This window comes from Pleuronectes platessa, chromosome 13 (assembly GCF_947347685.1).
Source record: "Pleuronectes platessa chromosome 13, fPlePla1.1, whole genome shotgun sequence".
Lineage (NCBI taxonomy): Eukaryota > Metazoa > Chordata > Actinopteri > Pleuronectiformes > Pleuronectidae > Pleuronectes > Pleuronectes platessa.
In genome coordinates, this window is record NC_070638.1 from 22,752,805 (window position 1) to 22,780,768 (window position 27,964).

The following is a 27,964-nucleotide window of genomic DNA, read 5'->3' on the forward strand; positions in this document are numbered from 1 at the left end:
ATCTGAAATGATGCGCGTTAGACACAAAATTGAAACTAGGCCTGCTTTTATGTCTTTAAGTGTGTATCTACATACGTGTGATGCATCGTCAACTAGCTAGTTAGTGGTAAAATGCCTATCTGCGGATAAAGGGTCAGTTTCATTGATTTTGGCAGCTGTCCAAATCTCTCAGAAGAGTGGAGTTAAGGCAGACAGCTGATCTCAGATCAGATTGTAGGGGCTTAGTGGATCCCCCTAGTTTTTATTTCATTCATGGAAGAAACTCAGGTAAAGAATAATTTGGCATTAAAAATCGGTACAGCGCTTATGCTACAACACAGTCAGAGAGAGAGAGAGAGAGAGAGAGAGAGAGAGAGAGAGAGAGAGAGAGAGAGAGAGAGAGAGAGAGAGAGAGAGAGAGAGAGAGAGAGAGAGAGAGAGAGAGATTAACCATTAATAAACCGAAGCAGGAATATATGATCGCATCAGTAAACTGTTACTTCGTTGACCTCAACGCAAAACACTGCAGCAGCCATCGATCAAGCTCTAAGCAGCACATGTTATACATCTGCTAATTCAACGTAAAAATATTAGCCTGCTTAAATGGGAGATGCCATGACATTTTCAGTTATGGTCCATCTCCACCAAATCCTTTCAGAGCCTCAGCATAGTCATGTTAACGGCACGGTATCATCCATACTCATCGTCATTTAAAAGAAAGGGCACCTTCAACCCCCACATCTGAAAGAGCGGCTGGGTACCTTTAAGTTTAAATGAGAAATGTAATAAAATGATAAAGAGCTGTTTGGAGGTCCAAACTGTCTGGCTTCACAATTAACAGCCCAAAAAAAGCTACAGAAACCTGAAGAGCCATATATACACAGAAATAAAAGTGCCTGATAAATACCGTTTACAAACAATGTTTTGATTTCCAATTTATACTCTTTTATTTGTTAATTTCTTAATGGCAGCCACTGCTGTCAACATCCCTTAATGTGTCTTTAACCGTCCCACTTGTCTTTTTCAATGTTTCTGAAAAGGATCTTTTTTCACACTCAATGGTTTGGTCTTTTATTCCCTCCCCAGACAATTTAAAACACTTTTTTAAGCCACAAACAGTTTGTAGTGTTCATTAAATACAAATCATGAGCAAGTCAGCAGAAAGGACACTAAGACAAGAGAGAAACAAAATAACGTGATGAAAAATAGGGAAAGGACGCACCAAAAAAACAAAACATAATTTGCACTTTTTTTTCCATGGACAAAATATACAGAGTGACTTGAATGCCAACTACATCTTACAGACTGACATACTGGAATAGCCATATCATCCCTGCACACACAGGCACAGCATGAACACTGACTCAACATGCAGAAACATGTCCTGTTGTCAACGTGCTGTGTAATTTTCTTTAAAAACATGTACAAACGTGTACACACACAACACAGCACATGGTTTATTCCATAAAGTCAGTTGTTAAGAGTGAGTTTAATCTCTAACCATGATCCTGTCTCTATCTCGACAAAGTCAACTCACTGCTACTGAAAATATAGTAAATTTTTTTATGATTCTGAGGTACTAAATTATCCCAACAACATCCTCATGAATTAAGATGCATGGATGTTTTAAATAAAATGATTAAAACCTGTTCATCCAACCAACTGCTAACTGTGAACTGCTAAACTTCAAAATTTGGTCGGTATATCTGCAGGTGAAGCTGACTCGATCCTCATAAGATTGTTGAGAGTCAGGCCGATTTATGAGAATGCAGCCTCTAGACCTGTAGGTCACGAGACTCGGGTAAAGACATGGCTGAAAGACAGAGAAATAGTCACAGAGAGGGAGGGGTGGATGGATGGGAAGAATGGATCTATAGAGAGAGGTTAACAAACTGTTAGAGAGCCTGGACAGTTCTGTAGAAATGCGAGGAAGGGCAAGAGAGAGCGAGAAAGAGGAGGCAGGGTTGGGTCGAAGGAGGTGTGTGTTTTGGGGATTCAGCAGCAGCCCCCTCCGGCCTGTTGACCTCCCTGGCTACCAGACAGTGTGGAGTTGGTGGTAGGGTGCTGGGGTCCAATCTTAATACCATTAGCCTGTGTGGAGACAGACACAAAGAAAAAGCAACTGGTTAAAAACCACTCATCAAAAAAAAAAAGTATCCTTACTATTCAGAATAGTGTTGTACGGACAAATACTGCATCGCCAAGTAAAACATTCCTCCTCTAGAACATTATACTAGAGTCACAACCGGTTACATTCCTTCTCAACCAGCCATGACAATGAAAGCGAACAAATGAAGAATTTGGTTCAGCAGTGAAAATCCTAGACAGCTCATCGATGCCAACATTAGAGAACTGTAAACATCTCTGCAAAGCAACAATTGGGCACTACATGGTGTCTTTACAAACAGTTTGCTTGGGTTTCAAATTCATACTGAATCCATAGATTTATATAAATATATTTGACTTTTGTTATAGTGCGATATGATTGATTTTGGTTATTGCTCAGCCCTAAATCCCTTGTCTTGACTTCTGTCTCTGTGTTCGGATTATTTCCCATTATTTTGATAAATGTAATAAATAACATCCCTTACAGGCTATATTTTAAAGTCCTAATTAATTGACTCAATAAAAGTGGATCTAAAGCGCCTTGACTATGACAAGAGAACATGCTATTATAACGACTGACTAAATACACATGAATGAGCGTGTCATTGCTTTCATGTGGAGAAGACCACTGCACAGTGTTCCATTAGATCACATCATAGAGGAAGCAACAGGTGCTGCTTCACTGTGCAAAGGAAACAGCGGCGGCACATGAGGGGAAAAAGAAAAGCACTTATAACAGAGGAGAAACAGAGAGAGGGGGCAGGCAAGTGGGTGGTAGACTCAGTTCTTTCAACTCTATCGCCTTTACTCAGCCACTCTCTATCTCTTTGTGTACAGTGGTGGTCACTTACTCTCTCTCTGTGTTTCATCATATCTCTGTGTGTGTGTGGAAGTGTGTGTGGAAGTAGCACAGTCAGCCTTGCACAGTCAGCCTTGCCCGCTCCCTTTCCCTCTGTGTGTATTTATCTCTCTACCTCTCAATGTGACTCCCCTTCCAACACTCAGCAGCAGTAGCGCCTCTGGGAAACACTGTATGCCTTTAAATCACATTTATTGAGCTGGGGCCATGTGTGTGTCTGAGTATGTGTGCGAGTGTTTTCTCATAGTGCCTGCCAACATTTCTGGCGGGGCTTCCCTCTCTCCCAGCCAGTCAGCTGATGTGGTTTGGCCGGCCGTCTTGTTTTTACTCTATCGTTCTACTTACTAGGAACAAAAACACTCACTGGCCAGCGAACTCCACTGCTGTGTCACTTGCCATTTGTACTTAATATCTGACTGGACCAAGAGCCAAATTTACTCTGGAACAAATGCGACTACAGATAACACACACACAAACACACAGGCACGTGGTTCTGTTTATAAACTTCATCGGCTGCCTTTACGCTGCCTTTGTTGGATTGCATTGTCCACATGTTTTGGGCAAAATGGGCTACATGCAGACAGTTTGGGTGAATTTGCGTCACACATGAACATGGAAAGTATTAAGGGTTGACTGATATGGATTTTTCAGGGCTGATAATGACTTTGATGATTAATATTTGGAACTGACTTGAAAGTCAAAATAACACAAAATCCATCACAAAGCTTTGTTGAAATTCATTTAAGCATATAACTATTTATATAAGAATAAATATTCACACAGAAAAGGTAGAGGAAGCTCCCTGCATTATTTCTTTTAACAAGAACTATGACAGTTTCCATGTTGACTGAAAATTATGTCTGCGGCACACATAAACCATATGTACTGATTGATTTATGCAAAACAAACCACCCCGGGCCATCCTTACATGAAATTTGCTAACATAAATGTAATGTCAGGCTACATGAAATAATTGAGCCAAAATGGCAATGTGGGCTCAATATCACACTGAGATTGACCTAACAGAGCAAGGACGCTAGCTCATACACAAAGTTTGATTTAAAGTTCCCAGACAGTTCAATTCTACAGACGAGCTATTATTTGCTTTCTGTTTACACAAGCACGTGCATGCCCACTGTACATGAGTGGTCACGTGATATTCGTTTTTTGGAATGTTAGTATGGACGGGGATTGAAACTTATACTGTACAGATCTATCACTTTAATCACTACGTTGACACTTCAGAGAACCTTATGCTGCTGTACTAAAAAATCGGTAGGTTTACTTCTGCAGCAAACTGTCTCTTGTACTTTTATCACTTTAATCACTACGTTTACACTTAAGAGAACCTTATGCTGCTGTACTAAAAAATCTGTATCTTTACTTAGTATTAGGAAATGTCTTGTGTTATCTGTTGTGCCTGTGCACTTTATATGTTTCACTGTGGGAGAGTGGGAAACGTCGTATCGATTCCTTGTATGTCTTGAACATGTTAAGAAATTGACAATAAAGCTACTTTATCTTATCCTTATTATCTAGGAAGCATGTGTGGACGAGATCATTTTACTTTAAAAACATAGCATGCAAACGAAAAAACATAGTGGTATGGATGTAACCATAGGGAAATGACAAAATATTGTCATGTATACCTTGCCGAAATATCATATTATTATCCAAAGTGGATGAATTTGATAAAAAATTTTAATTGTGTGTGGTGAGAAAAATCAAGCTTTTCAAAACAAAATCTGAAGTCATCTGAAATACAGTTTGCCTGGTACAGGAAGCATTTTTGAACTGCGGACAAGTGTCTACGACTTTAGCTGGGATGAAAAAAGGCTGTGTTGTTGTTGACCAAAGGAGGATGAGAATGATTCAATTCAGAAGTTATGCTAAAAAACAAAAAATTTAACTGTGGACAGGTTTTCACATGTCAACTGAAATCTTGGATTTAGCAATCCAGGTGTGAAAGTATTCCGACCATTGTTAACTCTTGCTGACAGCCTGGATGTCTTGACGTTTCTGTCTGGATAGCTGTTTCACTAAGAAGATAGTCATCTGCCTGAGTGCCACTCAGTAAGTTTGCCATGTAGTTACAGACAGACTAGCTGACTTGTTTGTTTTCTTACCAAATGACTGAGATCTTGAGGGATGTGTGGAATTTATGAGCTGGCATATGCAGAGAGCGCGAGAGCGAGAGAGAGCGAGAGAGAGAGAATGGCTTGTGGAAAATAGAGCAGGTGAGAGGAGGGAGTTTTGCTTGGCTAGAGTCTAAAGCAGAGGAGAGGAAGGTTTTCCCCCCTCTTTTTGAGGAGAGGGGGAGCGTTGCAAACCACACACACTGCTGGAAAACAACAGCGAGGAGAACAAAGACTGGAAGAGGGGAGAAAATGGCCTTAAAGAAAAAAAGAGGGAGAATGGAGAGGTTAAGGGAGAAAGAAAAAGGGGAGGGAATAGCGTCTCACCTCATTGTTGATATCAAACACCCCTTCCTGGATCTTCTCATAGATCTCCTTGGCTGTGTTGATGAAAGCCTGAGACAGAGACGGGGAGTGGGAAGGACACAGAGAGAAGAGGTTAGATTCATATTTGTAAAAGCACTCTGATAAAATAATACATCAAAGGTTTGGTAGAAACCTATGAGGGAAAAAGTGTATATTTTGTAGAAAATGGGCTGAACCATATATACAATGGTCCTGATGTGCAAAGAAGCATGAAACAAAGTCTGTAGCTGTACTCACTGGTTTGATAGTGAGCTGCCTGCTAACAAAGACAACATTTTTGATAGCACCCATACCAGTTTAAAATAAACTAACTTTTGAAGGAATATAGCTCAACATTTTGGGGAAATGCTTGAACACTTTTATTGAAGACAGGGTGTGGTATTATACAAGCATAAAGACTGGAACACTTCCTGACCTCTGCTGTACTACTGCTGAGGTGGAAAGTAAAGTAGATTTTCAGTCTGTACATGATACATTTTTCTGATGACTGCTTATTCATTGCTCCCAGCATTTTATCACAAATATCCCAACTTTCTACTCCTTACATTTTCAAAACAGGCTTTTAATTTTCGCTTTAATTGAAATTAAGGGGAATTATTACGCATCATTGAGCGCTGCCTTCCCAACATCAAGACAGATTTAATTAGGTTCAATCAGTACTTGTTGTTAAACATAAGTATCTGCAATTCTACTTGAGTAAAGAGTTTGTACTTTTACTACCTCTGGTAAACTTTACTCACCAAATACAGCCAGAGAGAGACTTGATTCTTAGGGCAATAATAACATTGATATTTGGAAATGTTAAATTTAACTGATTTCAATATAATGCTGACGAGTTTAGGCCTGATCAGTGAATGTTCCCAGATGGAGAACCTTTATTATGGAAACACAGTCTTCTCATTATTTGTTTGTGTTAAAGTGGAATGTCTTGTTACTTATTGGCTGACATGTCGGCCGATGTTAATAAATGTGCAAACAACTCAAATCTGCCAATATATACGTCAAGCACTGTATTCCAATACCTTTTTAATAGGGATGCACCGATATGGAAATTCTTGGCCGATACCGATACCGATATTTAAAATAACAATCTGGCCGATAGCCGATACCGATATTTGTTTATTTTCTTTTTGTTGTTATTCATTCACCCTTTTGTGCCAGAAAAATAATTAAATCATTATTTAAAAAGCACTATTTAAAAAATGTTCAGCCCTTCATCACTCTTATCTTTTAATGAGCACAAATTGAATCAGATTTATGAAACAATCTTTGATTTAACTAAACTTTATTTAACAGAGACATATTATGCCCATTTTACCGCAAGTTGAAATGGTTCCTTGGGATCTTAGTGAAATGAATGTATTCATTTGATGAACATATTTTGGTCAAAATACTACAAGGATAATTTAAAACAGCACCTTTTTACCCTGTCTAAAACAGCCCTGTTAAAGTATCATTATAGAGAACGCTCTTCTCATTGATTTACGGTAGCAGTATTGCCCGTTTATTAGAGTTGTTACGGCTTCTCTGTGTATAACGTATGTTGTCAATTCCCTTGTTACCTGTGCATGAGACGGATGAATAGAGCCGGTGCACATGAGAATAAAGTACTTAAACAGACGCTACGCTCATACTTTTTACGCCAAGTTACACTGCGTGAGTCAAGATAACTTAACAAGCCCTCCTCAGTTTGACCTGTTTTTAGTGTCGGGCAGAAATCACATAGCGTCAACACCCACGGTGGCCCTTTGCGATGCTTGTTTTAATTAAACAGTCGGATTCCCCTGGTCCGCACCAGTTCTCAGTCAGCTGCTAGGCGCCAGCCGAGGCGCACCGCAGGGTGCCCCCCCGCGCGAACAGAGGGTTCCCCCAGCGGTCGCTGTAGCTGAGGTGATCCGCGAGAAGGGCCCGATACGCGTCCAGAGTCGCCGCCGCTGACCGCGTGCCCAGTCCCCTCCAACGGCCCACCTTCCGCGCCGGCGATGGACACCGCCCCGCGGTCGAAGAGAAAGAAAGCCCCTGCACAAGCAATGCCGTGAGGTGCCACCGGATGAGGACCTCCCGGTGCCGCACACTGAGCCTCCGGCGGCGCGGAGAGGAGGGCGACGGAGCGACTGCTCCCCCAGCCGCGGCACGTGCCCAGCGATTTACCACAAATATGAACATCGGCCAATGATATCGGTGAAAGTCAAGTTTATTACCGATAAGCCAATATCAGTAAACGAGGCGAATATCGGCCGCTACCGATGTTCGGCCGATAAATTGGTGCATCCCTACTTTTTAATGTTGTGTATCATAATACACATTTTAAAATTATACTTTGATAAGTCTAAAAACTGAGAAATGTTACTTTACTGGTCATGAATCGAGCTCTCACTTATTGTGTAGCTACGGGTGTTGGGCGGTTTGAATAGAACCACAGTTGATGAGGAAGATGACATTGCTTGACAGCCTTTGATCAAGTAAGAAGGGCCTTAACCTTCCTCAGTGATATCACATTTATGTCTATCGTCCACTCCCATTATTTTGCTTCATTGAAACCATAGATCAAGGCAGAAAAATGCGCTCAGAATGCTGTGATGTATGTGTGTCAATATGTAGACAGAGTAGAGAATATGCCCTTTTACCAGATTAGATGATATAACTGAGGACCTTGTTAGATGACGCATCAACAGAGAATAGAGCTTCTTCTAGGCACAATAATTTATACAACAATAGGATCTGAGCTGAATATAAACATAACACACAAAATCGTTTTTCTCTCTTGCTAAACCACACTCACACACACAGAGGATCAGAGAAGTCAGAATAGAGTGGAATTACGCTCCCTGAGCAACTAGCCTGTGACTGTGGTATTGTTGCGTCCGTCTCGAAGGATACTCTTCTAATGTAAGTGTGTCAAGGGTCTAAAATGGTGAGCAACTGGGATGATATCAACTCAGATCACACACACACACACACACACACGCGCGCGCACGAGTCTGTGGAGGAACTCAGATCTAACCTTTTTTACACTTAATGTTCCTTAAGTGGAGTCCTTAAGAACTGAAAATTTGACCTGAACTCCAATCTGGCACCCTGTTGGAAATAGATTCTTCCACCTTTAACTCTGTCCCATTTCCTTTCTTCTACACATCCTTTTTACTTTACAACTTCCTATTCTTCCTTTTCTGAGTTGATTGAAATATTAAATTCCGATGTATGGAGATTGTAAAGACAGGTGGAAATAATAGGAAGGGAGTAAAAACGTAAAGATGAGTAAAACATACGTAGAGAAACCTATTTTAGGAAATGGTAACGAGTTAGGAGGAGAGGAAGAGTTGAGAAGGGGAAAAAAATAAAGACGATTAAAGGGTTAATCAAAAAATTTGATTAGGAAATAAATAAGGTAGAAAACAGTTGTGCAAAGGGGGTTACCAGATAAGAGAAATAGAAAACCTCGCAGAAACAAGCAGCTGTTGAGAAAAGACTCAAGGAAAATTAAGGTAAGAAGACAGGATGTGGAGATGAGACTGTGACAAGCTGAATACAGGAATCACCCTCACTCCCTATCCCTCTCTGGACCATCCTCTCAGCCCTTGTGTCCACCCAGACCCTCATGACAAACCCAGCGCTCTGATTGGCTGCTCGGTGTCACTGGAGGTAGAGTGGAGGTTATGAATATGTATGAACCATAACTGGTTGATACACTGCTGGAGAAGGGCGAGATGATGGATAAGAGGGGGCAGGAGGGGGAGGAAGCAAGTGGGGGAGAGGGAGGGGGGAGAATGAATGGAAGAGGGCAGAAAGACATGGAGGAGGAAAGAGAGGAAGACACGTTGGTTCAGGGGTGGGAGGAGAAAATGGTTGGAGGATGGGAAGGGGGAGGGGAGCGAGGACGGGTGGGAGGTAAAGAGCAAATGATGGACGTCGAGGGATGGAGTGCAGAGAGATGAGGGGATGGGAGGAGAGGAGCTGTATCGGGAGGATTCAGAGGACACTAATGAGACAAATTAATCATACCACACACACACACACGACGTACACACACACACCCCTCCCCCCTCATCTTAACCCCAGAGCTCCACTCAACAGCAGTGTATGGGGGTGTGATTTTGCATGATATAGGCCAGGCAAGAGGCTAGAAAAAAGAAGGAAAAAAGCAGTGTAAACACACACGCATGCACGCACGCACGCACGCACGCACAGTGGTGCCCTTGGCTAGTATTCTGTGCTGTGTAGAATGGGATTATTTATGTGACTGGATAAGTGAGAAAGCGGTCCCCGAGGACAACACCATGCATACGTTGCACACAACAACACCAGGGGTGTGTCTCTGTGAGAGGCGGAGCACTGTGCGCCCTGTGCTAGCTGCGGGTCATGATGCTAAACGTGGAGCTGGCGAGGTTAGGCTTCAGGTTGGTGAGCTGTGATGCTACACGTAAATGGCAAAGGCAACAGGAGGATTGGTCTCAGTGTGATGGTTACTACGAACCAGCTGGATTTGAATTATAGCATTGATTACACATCTGTTCACTATTCAAGACAATGTCGTCGTTTTTTAACTTTAATATGCAGTTTTAAATGGGCTAACTCTCCTATTGTGTGTGATGCTGATTGCACATAATTTAGTTTTGATGATGACGGAGTGCATCTCACTGGTGGTAATAAAGAAGGCAGGTCTGTAGCTACCACTGAGTCAAGGTTCCTGCAGGGAGGTAAACACCTTTCTATTACCACAAAGAATGCAACCTTGTACCCATTATATTGTCACCTGGGCTATATTATCAAGTTCCAATGCTTCCCAGCTGTATATCACAAAAATAAGTCATGATACAATTCATTAAATAAAATGGACCCAGATAAGGGGCACAAAATGGGCAGACGAGTAAGCCAATGAAAAATGATTTAGTTATTTAAGTTATTATTTTTCCCAAACTGATGCTTGGCCATTGTGATAGGATAATCTTTACTACAGTAACTATCAGTACTGGCAGTGTTGGCTTGGTGCAGAACATCTGTTAAAGCCAATAAACCTTTGATCACTGGTTACCAAAGATGTATTTTAACAACTTCAGTAGGGGCTTCCCATTAATGATGACTAACAAAATCACACACATTTTTTCTTTATCTCCCCCCATGATTAATTAGGCAGTGGCCTGTACGGACTATGAATTGTCACAATGTTGGGTTTGATATGCTAGCCATCAGTTTAACGTGTTGGCATGTTAACAATTGGTTATTACTATTGGACCAATTGGAACCGGACTGTGAACTGTGACAAACAATGACTGTAAGTAAAGATGGATAAAACGGCTCCATTTTCTCCCACTGTACACGATTATCAGTATTATCGCAGTATTGTTAAAAAGTTATTGATACACAGACACACATTTATCAAAGGCAGACAACTTGTAACGTTAGGTGCAGTTGTCGACCCCAAATGTAAGAGTTGGGACAAAATATCAGCGATTGTGACATTGTTTCATTAACATCTAGAAATTATTTCCACAGGAAAAAAGTGAAAATGTCCAAAACTAAACAAAAAGAAAACAAATATCTCCCTCCTAAAAAGCGGTGACACACACGTAAAAGATACAGAGAGATACTAGAGAGTTTGTGGTGATGTGAGCTAATCATGGTGTCTCTGCTTTGTAAAGAGGATTTGTTGCTGTTGAGAACGCGTCTGTGCAGAGAACCTCCCCGTGCATTTTGCATGTATGAAAGGCAGACTCTAGGTAAACTCTGGACTTTACCTGCAGGTCCTCTCGTGAAAATGGCTTTATATTGCAGCAAGCCATCAGGGCGAGATCACAATGAATTGTCTTTACTTCTGTGAGATGTGTATCGTCCATCTTCATATTATAACTGCGACGGTATGGATTTTTTCTCACCATGGCAATAAAGCCAAGGAGCATCGCCGGCCACATTCACTGGAACTAACATTGCTACTACAGTTGCAAATCAAAGATGGATGAGAATAATTGGAACAGGTCCCAGTCTTAATGCACAGCCAACAGGAGATGATGGACATGGATCGAACTTTGCATCCATCAATGATTTGCTGAAGACAAAACACCATCAAAGCCTCCAGAGGGCCTGATGATTATAAACACTTCCTGACATTAATCATGACATTTATTATAGAGATTAAGATTTATTGTGGTCTTTGGTGAATTAATTCCATGCTTTCATTGTGCTCCAACAAATGGATTGCTCACTCTAGATACAGATGTCAGCAGGCAGCGCTGATATCTGTGAAATAGCAGCTAATGTCTGTGAAATTCTGCTCTGGCACACAGATTTATATGAGAGTTAGCATTAGTGTTGGCCACCAAGCAGCAGAATACTTTTAAGAAAGATTTTTTAACAACATGCATCAAGATGTAGCTTTAATCAAAGCATCAAAATGATGGTGTGTATGGGTTAATCTACAGTAAGTGTGAGTTTGTGTTTGTGTGTTATTACCTCCTCTACATTAGAGGCAGTCTTGGCTGAGGTCTCCATGAATATGAGGCCGTGTTCTCTGGCAAATGCTTCACCTTCTTCTTTCTTCACCTCTCTCCTCGACTCCAGGTCACTGAAACCACACACTTGTCAGTTACATAGCAAATTCCTCCATAACTCATAAAAGGTTGATGCAAATTACTAATAGATTTATAAGTCAAGTTATAAATAGCTTGAATTTTTCAAGTTTCTATATGTGACTATAACTATATAGAACTGTTATGTAAACTATGCTACAGCATGAGCTATCATTTACCTGTTAATTTTTAGTATCGAGGAACAGTTTTAATTACTTTGAGCACTAGCTGCACCGTTGATCGTCACATTAAATGTCGAGCAGGGTACAGCCTTCACTGTGCAATGATCTTACAGAAAAATCTCACCTCTTGTTGCCAATGAGCATGATGACCATATTTGAGTTGGAATGTTGGCGAGCGTCCTCTAACCAGGTCGTCAAGTGGTTGAAGGTGTCCCTTCTGTTGAGACGAGAACAGATTTTTGGTTTCAGTTTGACGGTACTAAAAATAGGACTGAAATATAAATCACAGATAAAGAACCTATCTTGTCACAATCTCCAACACGAACATAGATTTGACTTCCTCTTATAACACAGATCATTGTTGCGCTTGTTACTTCCTTTTTCAAAATGTACAGCCATTTAGACATGCATTTGTACAAGCAATAACAGTTTTCAAAATGGATTTTTGTACTTTTACTTTTATTCAAAATCTGTGGATGTTTCTGGTTGTGCTTGGAGCCTTATGTCTGTAGGCCACTAGGACGCCCAAAATGCTGATCTTTCCCCTTTCTGTTCTACTATAATGTATAATACAATCAACCCAATGACAACTAATCTAGAACAATTGTATCGTACATATACACATATACAAATACACCAAAAACAAGACATCAGTTACATAACAATACACTTTAGAGCTGGGCAGCTGGTATGAACACCCTCTGGGCTATACACTACTGATATCAGGCATTTTGGTCACAGTTGGCATAATGTTATTGCAGCTCACTGAAGTTCACAGATGATGCCAGTTTGCACTGGCTTCTCCTTGTTCTCATCTTACTTCCCTCAAGCTTGAGGCATTATGTTCAAAGTCCCTATGGTGGCCCCAAGAGGTTCTAATTTTAAGTGAGCCCCACAATACTGAGAAAGAACTCACAGAACTTACAGATTAGGTCAGAAATAAGAAACGCAGGATTCTTCTTCTGCACATAAATTGGCACAGAAATATATCATCGGGCAAATAGTCTTTTAGCACAAAAGAAGCTGGTTTTTGACCTTATGTTAATGCTGCACAAAAAAGGTCACAGGGTCATTAAAAATCACTACAAATTAACCTCTAGGGACCAAAGAGATCAATAAGAAATTTTGTGTCAATGCAGGCTGCAGTCATCAATATATTCTGCTTTGGACCATGGTGTTGAATGGCTGGAGGAGCTGACCTGCTGTTAGTGTGCTTAAAAGGGAGGCAGTAAGGTTTCTGAATCTACAAAGCTTCACCAACTAGAGTTGGATGTTTATCAGATATCCTAGCAACATGGCTCTAGGGATGAGGGGATGTCAGTTTGTCGGTCGGCTGGACCAACACTTTGCTCCAGATGTTGATGCACACCCACACAAGTTATTTTTTAAATACTAGCTGGTTGAAAATGGCTGGTACTATAATGGGAATTAATTATGTAATTAATCTGTAAGTACCAATAAGACTGACGACAACATATCCCTTGCAAACGCTATGTGTCCACACCCACATAGTCCTGGGGAGAGCTCTAATCAGAAACAGCAGGTGTGAAGATGGTTTAATAATCCTTTTCTCCCTCCGGCACCAACATGAATCATTCCTATGCTTTACAATGAAATGTATCAACAACTGTTGGAGGGACGGTAGTAAAGTTTGTATTACATGCCGATGCCCCTCAGGATGAACGGACATCTTGTTGGTGAACTGACAATCCCATCAAGCCCATTTGAACTTCAGTGTAACTTGGTATGTGTGAACATTCTAAGACACAAACTCATAAGGCATTTATGATGAATACTGTACCTGTCACACATTAAGTGTAATTATTCTTATTAATGTATTCGTTTATAACTGTTATTTTTTCTGTATGTTTTATGTGTTTTTGTATTTATAAAGCTTTTGGTAACAATGTTTGAATATGATCACAATTTATAAAATGGAACTTTCCAGGATACTGGGGGTATATCTTAGTTTTTGGCTCTGGTCAGGACACAGTCTCATCATAGCAATTCATTTCTTAATGTTCCTCAGCACAACTTAGTTACAGAGTGCGTCGGGGCCTGTCTGATTTGCCGTTACCTTGTGATGTCATAGACTAGCAGTGCTCCTGCAGCTCCTCTGTAGTAAGACCTGGTGATGGACCGGAACGACTCCTGACCAGCCTGCAGAAACGCATACATATATTAATAAACAGAAATTGAAATTTGAAATGACCACGGACGACTGCAGATCCTCTGGTTTCAAGCCTTGAACCTGCTGGAGTGTAACTCCGGCTCAACAGGCCTGATTTGTTAGTCCTGCACTACACTGTCCCACCGGTTCTGCTCATCTATGAGTCCTGGACATGCAGTCTGGTCACATACATGTTCTGTACCAGTCCTGATTATTCAGCAGAGTCCAGCGCCATGTTTTCAGTCAGTCAGCTGGGGAGGGGACAGGACAGAGCAGCGCCTGTAACTGGATACAATGGAGTTCTCTCTCTCTTTCTCCATCTCTCTTTCACAAATCCTTTCTTTCTCTCTGCCTGTGTCTACTTTCCCTGGTTACAAACAACATGGCAGATGATGTCAGCTGATGTGTTATTTACCTGTGGCATAAAAAATGACAGTCTAGCTAGCTCGTCAGGTCACCTTGCAAATTGAGTCCCTCTTCCTTTATCACTCCTTTATGTCTTGCCTCCATCATCTCTTCTTTGCATTGCTCATCTTTTCATTGTTTTCCTATAAATCCCATGGTCTCCTCTCTTTGTATCACTCCTTTCACCATCTAGAATTCTTACCACCACCCCCCACCATGTCCATTCATCCGCCGTCTCCGACCGATGTACTGTAACAATGTTGTCTGTGTTTCATCCAAGCCAGAGCAGAAAACACAACAGCGCTCTATCCGAGCAGCTGCAGCCCTGCACTGCTCTGACCTCAACAAAAAAGCCAGTCAGTCACAAACAGTCTGAATCATTCAGCTAGTCAGTGGAGCAGGCTGCCAGTGCGTCACCAAGGAACTCAGTCTGGTGGCGAGTGAAGCACTCAGTCACTTAGTCAGTTAAAAAGTCAGGCAGGAAGTAAGTCAGCTAATAAAGATCCTCCTCTTGTCTCGGGCAAGTGTTTATATATATATATATATACCAACCAAAACTAACAATGCCATACTCTAGCCACTTAAATAGGATTGATAAATGTAATCATTAACAGTACATGCTGACACAGTTTGGATGCCTTCAACTGATTTGTGTATTCTGCATTTGCAAACAAAATCAAAAAAGTTAATTGTTGTAATGTTAGCCAGATTAGTGATTCTTGTTGCTAGACTAGAGCCATGTAAATGTCTTTGTCCAAAGAACAGGTGCCTCTAAGGTTAATGCTGAGCCCTACTTAGTCAGCCGGAGGACCAGCCCGTGAAACAAACACCAAGTTAAATGGAACAGTCAGTCTTTCAGGGGGCAGTCAACCAGCCACTAATGCTATTAGTGAATAAATGATAAATAAGGGTGAAACAGAGGGATCGCTGGGTCTGTCTGCCATCTGGCCTACATGCTTGAGTGTAGAACACACAGACACACTTAGTCATACAGAATGTTTGACCTACACACAATAACCCAGTGGGTTTGTCTAACTCTTCAGTAGTAGTGGTGTTCAATGAGTCCTGTCAGTGAGTGAGTGAGTGCTACTTGTTATTATTTTAACAATATAAGATTCAATATCAGCACTGTGAATGTGATTATCCAGCTGCTATGATAGAAACCCTGCAGTAGCCAGAGTATTGACAGGCACGACCGACATCACTCAGACCGCTCAGCTATCACAGCATTTTTAGTGGAGCGGTGGCTCCACCTGCTGATCATATGGTAAATTGCATGCACACAACAACTTGGAAAGAGACAATTTCCCTGGGACCAAACCCAAAGGCTAAATTATTGCATCTCTTTTCACTATGTATGATTGATATATTTGGAAATCTCACAGGTTCACAGGAGGAACAATTACTTTTTTATGAGGTTTTATGAACATATGGAATGCTGAAGTGCAATATTTATTTTACATGGCAATCTGAACCTTCTTGATGTGAGTAGTTAAAGATGATCACATCTGCCAAAAACAATATATTGTTTTCTCTAATTTGACTCCAGCTGCAACATATGCATATATAAATAAAAACAAACAAAAAAGTTAGCTGTGTGAGTATTACCTATTGACCATATTGAATGTGTAGTGTATCCACCAAATTGAAAATGTTAGGCACTTTAGATGTTTAATTCAGATCTATGATTTTGCAGCAGGAAAACAACCGCAACAGAACTATTATCAGCGAAATTTTTGGTACATCTTTGGTTCTTATAAAAAAGGTATTTAACTTTGTTGGAATGTTTTTTTTTTTTAATATAGTTTAGAGCTGTACATAGAATCTGAAACCCTTGCAGTCTTCGTAACTGATCTTTTTATCGTCTTAACTAACTTTTTTCTTGTAATTAACGATTATTATACTACATTTATTCTGATATTTTCTTATCCCTCATTTAGGTTCCTTGTATATTGTACATGTCTGTGTACATTTTTGTGTACAAGCTGTAAATAAATAGAGAATAATGCAAAAAATGATAACCTGACTGAAGGTGAAGTTTAGAAACATGCATGTTCTCATGCACAGCCTGAATGGCTTACAGAGAGGGCCGGTAAAGAGTCAGATAGAAGAACTGGATCTTTCACCACGGTCCACCAGACCGGAAGCCCATAGGGACTTGTCTCGTTACACCTCTATATGTACACACCGTCTTGTTTTGTTTTACTAAAAAAGGATGAGGCGTTCCTGCCTTTTTTCCACCATGTGGCTGCATTTGATTGTCATTGAAAAAAGAAGCATTGGCAGCTAAAGATAATTAAAAAAAACTGACAGTGTTAACCTACATAAATATTTGTATTTGGGCCACTAACTGCCCGTTTACCTATCAAATAGCCTCTAGTTTTTAGCCACTGACAGACAGACAGACAGACAGACAGACAGACAGACAGACAGACAGACAGACAGACAGACTGACAGACTGACAGACTGACAGACTGACAGACTGACAGACTGACAGACTGACAGACTGACAGACAGAGCAACACCCCCTCCTCTTGTTTGTGTTGAGCTTTTGATGTACATTCATCCCATATGTTGCATCTCTGGTCAGAATTTTCTAAGTAGATATGAAAAATATTTGACCTGCTCTTATTTTTATCAATAAGGTCAATTCATTAATAAGAACTGTTGGAACGCACTCAATATTTGTGCTCATTGAGTCAAGACCATTCCCCTTTATCAAATTACTTTTAATTTGATGAATTTGAAAAGTATAACAAACCAGAAATTTGGTTTACACCACCGGATTTTCGGTTTTTCATAAAACCTTTTTTTTTTATATAATATAAACAATAGTTACCGTATCCCAGATCTGCAGTTTGATCTGTTTGCCATCTATAGTGATCATCCTTGCTCCAAACTCCACACCTAGAAACAAAGACACACAAAAAAGAGTGGCAGTGAGAGAGTGGTATTCCAACAGCTGGAATAATAAATAATCTTGTATTAATTATCTAACAGTTATGTCATATTTGTCCCCAATGAGATGACATCAATTGTTGTTTGTAGCAGGGAGAAAGTGGAAACTAAATCAGAGGAACTGGTTTGCATGTTGACCCATAAATCGTTCACTTGGTCAGCAGCTTGAGGGTAGCAACATATCATAACAGTACAGGACTACTTAATTTACACCAAACAGAAAGGAAGCAATTTTGTAGCAGCCATTTTGCATATAGCACAAAAACAATGAGGTACAAATAATGCTACATTTTATGAAATTACTGAACAGATTAAAATATATATATATATACACTTTCAATAGGTTCTGATGTTAAATGCCCTCAAACTAGAAACCTCTGTTTCAATTTATATAAAAATGTTTTGTATAGATTTGCACTCTTACCAATGGTCAGGTCGTGAACTGGCTGAAACCTCTTGTCTGTGAACTGTAGTAATAGACATGACTTCCCAACACCTAAAAAACAAAACAACAAAATTTAATTAGTGTATAATACAGTGTCTTGTTGCTACACACAACAGCATGAAAACCACTCCCGATTCATTATCAGAGTTGTCACATGTGCTGGAATTAAAACTAAACAGGTACCAACATCATAAGGAAATTAATTCAATTCAAGTTGAGAAACAGCAGGAGATTCCCCACTGGATTCACTGAGAGCGAGATGGGATGGGGGTGGGGGGGCGTCAATAAAACTTCAAACCCACGACAGACGCTAAACTGAAAAAAAAACATACGAAAAGAAAACAGATCTCACAGTCGAAAGGCTGTGCCACACACGTAGAAGACACAGACGAAGATGTCAAGAGAGTTTGTGGTTTTAAGCACCGACACCAGTGTCTATGTGTTTTAAAGAAAATCACATGATCTCCACAGCGAAATAAATACGTAGCTTCCTGCCTCTGCAACCAGCTGCTCCACCTCTTGCCTGAATAATGCAGAGGATTTGTTGCTGTTGTTAATGTCTGTGCAAAGAATGTCCTGCTGTGTTTGAAAAAGGCTTTAGTAGGAATTTACAAATACACAATAACAATGATTGCCTTGTCCATATAAATCATTGAAGCTTAATATGGAAATGTTGGAGCCATTATCAAGTTCAAACGACCCTAGTGGGGAGCTTCCACACTACTTTTGCCAACCTAGTGCGAGTCAGCCAAATTAACTTGAGCTAGCTAGCAGCAAGCAAACTGACTAAAGTAATCAATCTATCTATCTATCTATCTATCTATCTATCTTTGTATTTGTGAGGCCACTGTTGGTTTTCCAAAGGGTACTGGTGAATCTGCTCACCATTAACATCACTTTAAAGTATGATTTCATTTGTGAATTCTGCACAGAGACACAGAGCCACCGGCTCTCAGATGGATTGAGATACAGCCATGTTGTGTCAGGATACATTTCTTTAACTTTCGACGTTTGGCTTATATTGGTTTCACTACTTGATTACAAATGCAGCAAATCATTGGATTACAATTTTGATGATGATTCCTGCTAATTCCACTATGAATTCAAAACCAATTTCAATCACATTAGGCAATTATGTGGAAATCATGTAATGTATGTAAAGAGAATCAACTGATTCTCAGAGCAAACCACTAGATCAAAAACAGTGAGTTGTAATTTCCGTGATACAAGCTAAAACAAACACAGAGGAGTAAGAAACAAACCAAACAGGTTTGATGCAGCAGTGGCTTCACTGCAACTGCAAACATTTTATTTTTCAGCATGTTTAATGTGATTACCAGAAGTAACAAAGCAATGAGCTTTATCTTATCACAGAGGATAGGTCAATACATTAAAACATATTTAAATTAGTTATTGGTCAGTGTTCCCCCTTAAAAAGTCACACAATAGTGATAGAGAAAGGCACTTTCCTTGAGAAAAAGCCATTTCCTGGCTCCAAAAGAAGTGGGGGATAGAACTTAAACGACAACATGAGTTACACAAAACTTGATTTTACATTTTCTGGCTTGACCTTTTCAAAAGTGAGAATCTGCTTTTTTTCTCTGTTGTGAACTGACAATAATCCATCCATGCATATATATATATATATATATATTATAGAATTATTAGTGAATATTGAGTTTTTGACAATGACTACTTAATTTGTCAAATTCCACCAGTTGAAGCTGGTTGAAGTTAAAGTCCATTGATTTACCAGTCATAAATTAGCCTTTGATGACGTCTAATTTAGTTAAATGTACTTTACTGAGATTGCACAAGAAAGACAACTCCACTGTTTGAGAATGTGAAGGACAGGAGAGTAAGGAAGCAAAGAGGATGCTAATGAGACGGCCAGAGATTCAACATGGTGACAGAGAGGGACATGGTCTTCCTCCTCCATAGTTTCCAAGGGTAACCACCGCCAGGCAGTGGCGTTGCTAGGCAGGAATTGCGTGATGATGATAATAAGAGATGGATGGGGGGATGATAAGGAGTGCAGCTATAAAGACGTATTTTTCACCTCCATTCCCACGTGTGAGTGTTGTCAATAGCCAGTACCTGCCTATAATACATTTTTACACCCAAAAACGGCAAACATTACGTTTTGCTTCCATTTGCTACATTTTTACCAAGGAGCAAAATTAGACACACCACAATTGACAGACCATTCCAGCAGAGTGTTACTTCCAATTTCTGAAAATCTGTTATATTCTTATACACAGCTTCACCTTAACTTACAGGTATCAAAGGATAACTGAAACATGTAGGCTGATGCAGAATTTGCAGCTCCTACAATAATTTTTCTTTTTCAGGTAGCCTATTAAGAGATGAACATTCCCACTTCCAGAGCCCAATGTTACATCTTGAAAACAACAATCTAAAAAATATATATACATAAAAGCATAAAAGACAAAGGAACCATCTTTGTTGATTTTTCTTAAAAAAAAAAAAAAAGAATCAAGATGATTAATTGATGATCAAAATGATGTTATTTTGTCCATTCAAGGTCCAATCTTGGGGATATTGAATGTACCATAGTTTACGACAATCCACCCAACATTTGTTGAGATACTCCGAACTTGGGCCACTTAAAACACAGTAGTCAGAGGCAAAGCATTTGCTTCCAGTGTTGTTGCCAAAGGAAATGAGACACAAGAGGAGAACGATTATTTCATGTACTTTTTAGTCAAAGATTTTAAGTTGATATATCAATGATAACAATTATACAGACACTGTGCCCAGATACTGAATTGATCTGTATGTGAGAAAGCAATTGTCTGAGTCAATTGATACAGACATTCTCTTGAGTGTCCCAGTTCCCAAGTAAAAACTCCTGATAATGTCAGAGTGACAATAGAGAACGTATTCAGCATCGTGTAAATGGTTGTTTTAACTACTTTACTTTAATCAGCTAAATAGGTTTCGCTGCAGATGTGTATGATGCTGATAAGGCCGAGGAGATGATGCACTGCTCACTTACAACACTAACCTGAAGCTTAGCAAGGTCAGCAAATTGCAATGCAATCCCCAATGAGAAATCTAACAGGGACTCTGTCCAGATTAAATGTCCTCCCACAATAACTACAACTGAGGTGTGTTAAAGCAAGGCAACTGTGGCTATGGTACTCCAGCTGCCCAATAACAGTCTGTTAATGGTCCCTGTGTCTAACAGAAGGGAACTAAAAAAAATACATCTCTGTGGGACTCAGTGTATCAGAGGTCTAAAACACTGGTGGTGTAATAATCATAGTGTCATCTTGAGTCCCGTTGGGGGCATTTGTAGCATTTCAACTCCTCCTTCACTCTGACATGGTAACCCTCAAACAGATATTCATTAAACATGAAGACTAATGAAGATAGTCTTCATAGTGTCTAAGACACAGTTTGTTGGGGTCTGTAAGTCTAAAGGGCCACACATACAACTCAAGAGGATCAGTTAACATTCCTACAGTGTAGTAAGTTCAACAAACCACACAAAGTGCTCACAGAGCAGATTAAGACAGTGGGCAAAACATACCAACACGTTCCATATGACAAGGGGTAATACTCTGATGAATCAAATCCACTGAAACGATGACTTCAATCTTGCCAAGCTGGCCTTACTAGACACATTTGACAAATGTGTTCAGTTAGTTATCAAACCCTTAGCCAGGCTTTAAAGCAAAAGTAGAAGATCAAAAAATTTAACTGAGAAAAGGTTTGATAAGAGAAAGGTAAAAAAAAAAAATTTAATGTGAAAATCTGCAACTACTCATATCATCATATATAATATATCTTTATACACATACATACATACATGTGCGTGTGTTTAAATCAGACAAAATAAAAGAGAAGATATGGGTAATTGGAAAGTGTGTTGTCAATTAGTTGTATTCACCAACATCTTCAGCAAAAAAATTGACGAACTTCAGTCCCTTTAAATAACTGCTTCTCCCACTGATAAGTGATCCACCAACCATAAAAATGGGGTCAAGGCAGAGAGTCTGTGGCCGTACAGGCAGTGTTTCATGGAACAGATTATTTATGGAGGTTTAGGCATAGAGACTATATTTTCCTCTAGAGTCAGTCAAACTTTTGGCAAATCAGATCTGTGGTGGTAGACAGGCTGGGTTGAGGCCAGTGGAATAAGGGAATATTCAATCCCCACTAATTACCCAGTAGTTATTTCCTGAATAAATTCAAATGTCTTTTTTGCCTTTTTATTTATTGATGGCATTCAGTAGAGCAGTGAATCTCAACTAGGTGTAGATGTGGGGTATTTTTTGCAGTTACTCAGGAGTAGAAAATTTTGAAAAAAACAAACCACATGTTCAACGTGCATTTAATTAGGGTACAAAAAAAAACTCCTACAGCCAATTATTCAAGTTTATAGCCCACAAACTTGCAAGCCCAAGGCCAGATGACAACAAGGCAAAATCAGCTTCCCATACATTAAGGCTGAGTTCATTGCTCCCAGAGTAGCCTGTAGTCTTAAACAATTCAATTAAAAAGATAAAGTCCAGACCAAAGTGGTCCAGACCACTGACAGGAAATTCACCAACTAGACTTAATCTGTGAACGTTATATGGTCCGCAAATTTATACTTCAAGACCACCCAGATGTCCCCCTCTGTGATACTTTTTAACAAGTGCTTTAGGTTTATTAAAATCTTGTTCTGGTTGTGTCTGGGAGAATAAGCAGATTTTTTATGTATCTGAGACTGAAGTACATTTATTTGTCTCAATAACAATTATTGGCAGGGACTCTCAATGAACCAACTTACAAATTCAAGTAATACATAATCGCTTAGCAAGTTCAGACAATAGTTTGTCATTTTGTGTAGTTCCCATCACACTGATGTATGTTCAATTTTTCATCTTTCCAAAAAGATGTTATGAGGTGAAACATGATTGACAGCTTAGACTGACTCTTGATTGGCCCGAGTGTAAGTATCGACAGGAATTTGCTACTGAGGCTTCCATCCCTCCGATCCAGAATATTTTTGCTTCCTTTTTGGATAGTGGGCGATGTAACTGTTGTCCTTCTTTATATTCTATATCAACACGAAAATGCCCTCTATTTCACCATTAGACATTAGGGGATAAAGTATAGAAGATAATTTGTGTAGACCACCAAGGTGTCAGTCAATATTTGAAACTAGTCTAGTGGTCATTTAAATTGAAGATATACCGTTACTTGCTTCAGTAAATCATGATTCAAGATGGCAGCTTGTGAAGGTTTAAATTACCATTAGCAAACAATTAGGCTGAAAAGATTATCATCAGAATCAATTTGCATGATGCATAGTCCCATTTTAACACAGAATAATAATATAACCCAGAATTATGCCCATATGTGCACTCTATGACCAGTTTCCTGCCTTATTTGTATGTGTGCTATATGTGTTATTTTCACTGATCTCTTTGTTGAAAGAAATCTTATCATCCAGCAATCAGAAGCAAACATCCTCCAACAAAACTGACTCCCTCAGATATTTGCAGGCCAGCGACTTTGGCTCTAATCATGTTTAAAGCTGCAGCATTCGCAGGACTTAATTATTAACAAATAAAATATCCTAGTGGACACAAAGATTACAAAATAGATTTTCAATTTGTCTGCACACACACTTTTTGTTTCTCATCTAAAAGAAGTGATCTGTATTGTGACTGCAAAGATTCAGTGACAGCTGCAAAAGAAGCGCTTCTTTCAATTTGCGTGGTATACTTTTTAGATTTACTCTTCAATTTTATTTCAATGAATCTCTTGGTCCAGACAAAACAAAGCACCACATCTGTATGTCCTTGCATTTATGATACATACATGTCATCTGTTTAAGGAGTTATGGTGTTGCTGGCGGAAGTGCAAAAGTACAAAATAACAGGGTTAATAATAGGTTTATTTGGCAAAATGTGACGACATTGAGGAGCACCTGTGACACTTCTCGTTCCATAATGAACAGAGTCAATGCTTTAAAATGCATCTATGGCTCCGTGTACAGGCACACATTGTGTTTATGGTACTTATCCTTGTTTTGATTGTATATTCAGGATATAATGTTTAGATGATTGAGAAATTTAGTTATTCATATCCCTGTAAAAAAATACAAGTAGCATGGTTATTTAACAGTGTGCTGTTTATGGAGGCACCTGATGTTTAATGTTGCATTGGTTACAACAATTACTGGCAATTTGATAGAAATAAGACTGTCAGAAGTCTTTGCTCTATTAAAAGTCAACATTCCGCTAAGTATTTGGCTTATCCACCTCATTGCCAACAATGGGAGAGCGACAGCAAATATTAAACATGTCCTCCACTTAGGCCGGAGTCGTGTTATCATTGCCACCACACAGAACCAGGGCGCAGTGGATTAAGATACACAGATGCGACTGGTGGGATCGGGTCATCATGATGGGAATTCAATGAAACAGAATATCGAGAACATTCCATAAGAGTAGGACATTGTTGTATTGGCGGTGTGTCACAGATGAACCAATTTAATGAAAACGACTGAAGCCACCCCTGCACAGGTACTCAGCGATGGTCAGAAACCGTGGAGAGATGTTTAAATGCCAGTATCCAAGTTACTTACAAATTAATCCAGCTAGTAAAATTGGGTTTCTCAAAACTGGGATAAGGGCTTATCCAGGATGCTGAAATCGGCATGACTTTGAAATGCGATAATACAAAAAATTGGAGACTAGTGTGCATGTACACACAATCATTGGCAGTTAATAACTTTGAAAAACTGAAACTTGATAATACAGTGATCATTTCTACAATATAATAAGGACCCCTTTAAAACGCTCAGGCTATACTTGGCAAAATACACAAAACTTCAATGAACAGCCAACTGCACTGTGTGTTTGTGGTGTGGGCACACATGTAATCAAGTCAGCAACTTGGCCGCAGCTCTCTTCTGTACGCTACTGGAAATAAACAGCAACAGCAGTCAAAACTCTTTCGCAATATCACTGAAGTAAACATGTAACCCACCTGCAATCCCCTGAAATAAATCAACATACATTCATGTTGTCATCCGTTGCCTACCATGTTCATCAACTTCTGCCACAATATTTTGTCTTGTCTAATTATTCTGTGCTAAAAATGTAGGAAAACAAACTGCATGTAAATGATCACGAGTGGTATTTAAACTATTATCTCTTCAACCAGAAGCAGCAGTTTGGGTGCTGAGTGCATAGTTGAGTTTGTGGTTTGGCTCCATGTGTTAAATCATCCTGACACATTTCTCCCTCCACCTCAAGATGACTGCTGTGAATCCTGTCTGTTGTCTCTCAAACCAGTGCTACATCACTGGCCACAGCAGCATTCCAAATGCACCTGCGGCCACCCTGCACGATATCGCAGCAGGCCCCTCATCAGGACAGCTAGCTAGAAATATACACACTTGACAACATGTACTACTGCTCCGCCACTTTAACACATATAAGCCTAAACCAGGGACAGAGGTTTTGAGATGAATACGTGATACAGAAGTCAACGCGGTCCAATTCGTTCACTAGGAATACCTCCCCTACGCCATTACCAGGAATATTGAGAGGCTTTAGCTTGACGTTCTGGCCTTTCCAGGTGGGCAACTTAGCTCGAATCAACATTGTTTTTGACGATGCAGCCACAATAAAAGACAGTTTGAAGTAACGATTGTCAAAATTCAACGCAGCGCCAATCCGCAGCCTTGACAGCTGTTTCCTACATATTCGGTGAAACCGCAAAATGCTAGCTAGGCAGTTAGCTGGGCTTGCTAGCCGTGGCTAACACCCCCTCCCCTCAGCGAAAACGGACTAAAGGCCCAACGTTTATCTGTAAGTGTCAACAACTGCTAACGCCAAAGTACAATAGGAACTGCGTGTGTCATGGCGCCTGTGTGCAATTTCCCGTCACTGTCACGGTACTTTGGATCATAAACAACCGGGTTAACGGTGAAGAATTGGGAGCTGTCATCCCTCTCCTTGGCTTTTACCACGTCATTGGACCGACCAACACTGCGGAAATGCTCCGCTGGCTAACTGCTAACAGCTAGCAGGATGCTGGCCGCCAGGGTGGCGGGCGCTCGCTTCAGCTTACCCGTGTCTCCGATGATGATGTATTTGAAGAGGTACGCGTACGCCATGGCCCCTGCTTGGTACAGTCAGCTGTCTCGACCGTTACGCTCTCGTTGAACCGACTGTGAACCGTGTGGAGGAGGCAGCTGGGTTCTCTTGGTCCGTGTGAGGAAGGAACAATAAACAGCCGAAGCCTCCGCGCTACGTCACAAGGTCCGCCCTCGCCACGCTACAGTATGAGGCCTTCAGGGTACCCTCGGACATTTTCAAGTCGTTAAATACGCTGCTTGTTTTTCTACCAAACTAAATACACTCTGGCTAGATTGTACGACACCTTTTCACACGTAGACTAAAGGCACAATATAGAATTTGATAGTAAAATCGTTTTTCGAACTGATAGCTACATTTAACAAGTATTGTCATAAAATCATTGGGAAATTGTCTGAACTCGCTCTGGCGGCCCCTCGAGGCTGAATTGTTTCCCACACCCCACAACACATCTATGAGTGATGTCCGAGCAAAGACCGAGAGCAGAGAGTGTCATAGGCTGCTGCTGGGAGGTCTGGTCACGTGTTCCTGTAGAGACTCCCATAATCAACCTCCACGTTTTCCTGTACAGCAAACACCCTAAAACACAGAGGGATAGAGTGGCCGGCTCAGGATAAGATAAGATAAGACAATCCTTCATTACTCCCTCATGCGAAAATTTGCAATATATCAGCATCAAGAGTCAAAAGATGGCATCAGTAGGTAATAAGTAACATGCAATACTTAAGTGTAAGGATAATACTACTTAAGTGTAAGGAATATACAAAACTAGAGAAATACTAATGGAATAAAAAAGTGTAAAAAGCAATAAAATTATGCGCAGTTTGCGAATATGTAAAGTGAATAGATTGCTGACGAACCGTACCATTGTATTGTACAGAGAGAATGAATATAGCACAATAAATATTGCACAGTTACGAGAATAAAATGTTTTCTTTTACCAAATCTGGACTGCTAACTATTTTGGTGAGTAGTAAGCTGTGCTTCTTAAAAGAGAAAACAATAACAACAACAATAACAATAATGATAATAAAACAAATACATTTTATTACATGACCTAGTTCTCGACACCGAAAAACACCTTACAATATATCACAAAAATACATGAATAATGTAGGTAAAACCAAGCATTGAAATTGCTAATATCTAACGATTCAACAAATATCAAATAAGAATAGTTAAAGAAGTAAGAACCAAGGCGAAAACAAGGTAAAGAAGCAGAGACATCTAACAATATATATGTTAACACAAGAGTGACTAAATGTAAAACCAAAGGTTAGATCCGATTAGTGAGGGATGGATAAAATGTTATTAAGATTAAGATGCATTATTTTACCCAAACACATGCACTCATGCATGTAGGGAAATTTAACATCTGCTTTTGACCCATCTGGTGCAGGACACACAGAGCAGTGAGCGACAATGTACGGCGCCCGGGGAGCAGATGTTGGGGGAGTAAGGTGCCTTGCTCAGGGGCACTAGACAGGGTAGAGAGAATCCTCTTGCATTTTTGGACAGATCAATCCAGGTTTGTCTTTTTGTTGTTTCTCTGTGTAGTTGAACCAGAGACGAACCAGAGACCTTTTCTGCCCATAGTCCAAGTTTCTGCCACTAGTCCACCGCCTCTCTATCCACCGTTATGTAGATAGGCTCAACTAAACAGTGTTTGG

At 40.1% G+C, this 27,964-nt stretch overlaps 1 protein-coding gene across 1 annotated transcript; it reads right to left on the reverse strand.

Annotated features, from left to right (window-relative positions):
* Window positions 1-1,036: 1,036 nt before the first annotated feature.
* On the reverse strand, window positions 1,037-26,461 carry rab2a (RAB2A, member RAS oncogene family). The gene is made up of 8 exons (XM_053438318.1): window positions 26,269-26,461; window positions 18,148-18,219; window positions 17,605-17,672; window positions 14,268-14,350; window positions 12,315-12,407; window positions 11,893-12,004; window positions 5,407-5,475; window positions 1,037-2,070 (listed from the first exon to the last, which is right to left on the reverse strand). Exons 1-8 carry the CDS (start codon window positions 26,312-26,314, stop codon window positions 1,975-1,977), a joined length of 639 nt encoding a protein of 212 aa, XP_053294293.1. The 5' UTR covers window positions 26,315-26,461; the 3' UTR covers window positions 1,037-1,974.
* Between the last annotated feature and the right edge of the window lie 1,503 nt (window positions 26,462-27,964).

Bases quoted from the DNA above. Each gene is read 5' to 3' on its own strand.
- rab2a (XM_053438318.1), bottom strand. From the start codon at position 26,314: ATGGCGTACGCGTACCTCTTCAAATACATCATCATCGGAGACACGG. The intron at 17,673-18,147 runs GTAAGAGTGCAA...CTTTGTTTCTAG, and splicing joins AGTTCACGACCTGACCATTG to GTGTGGAGTTTGGAGCAAGG. The intron at 5,476-11,892 runs GTAATAACACAC...TCTCTGTCTCAG, and splicing joins CTGCCTCTAATGTAGAGGAG to GCTTTCATCAACACAGCCAA.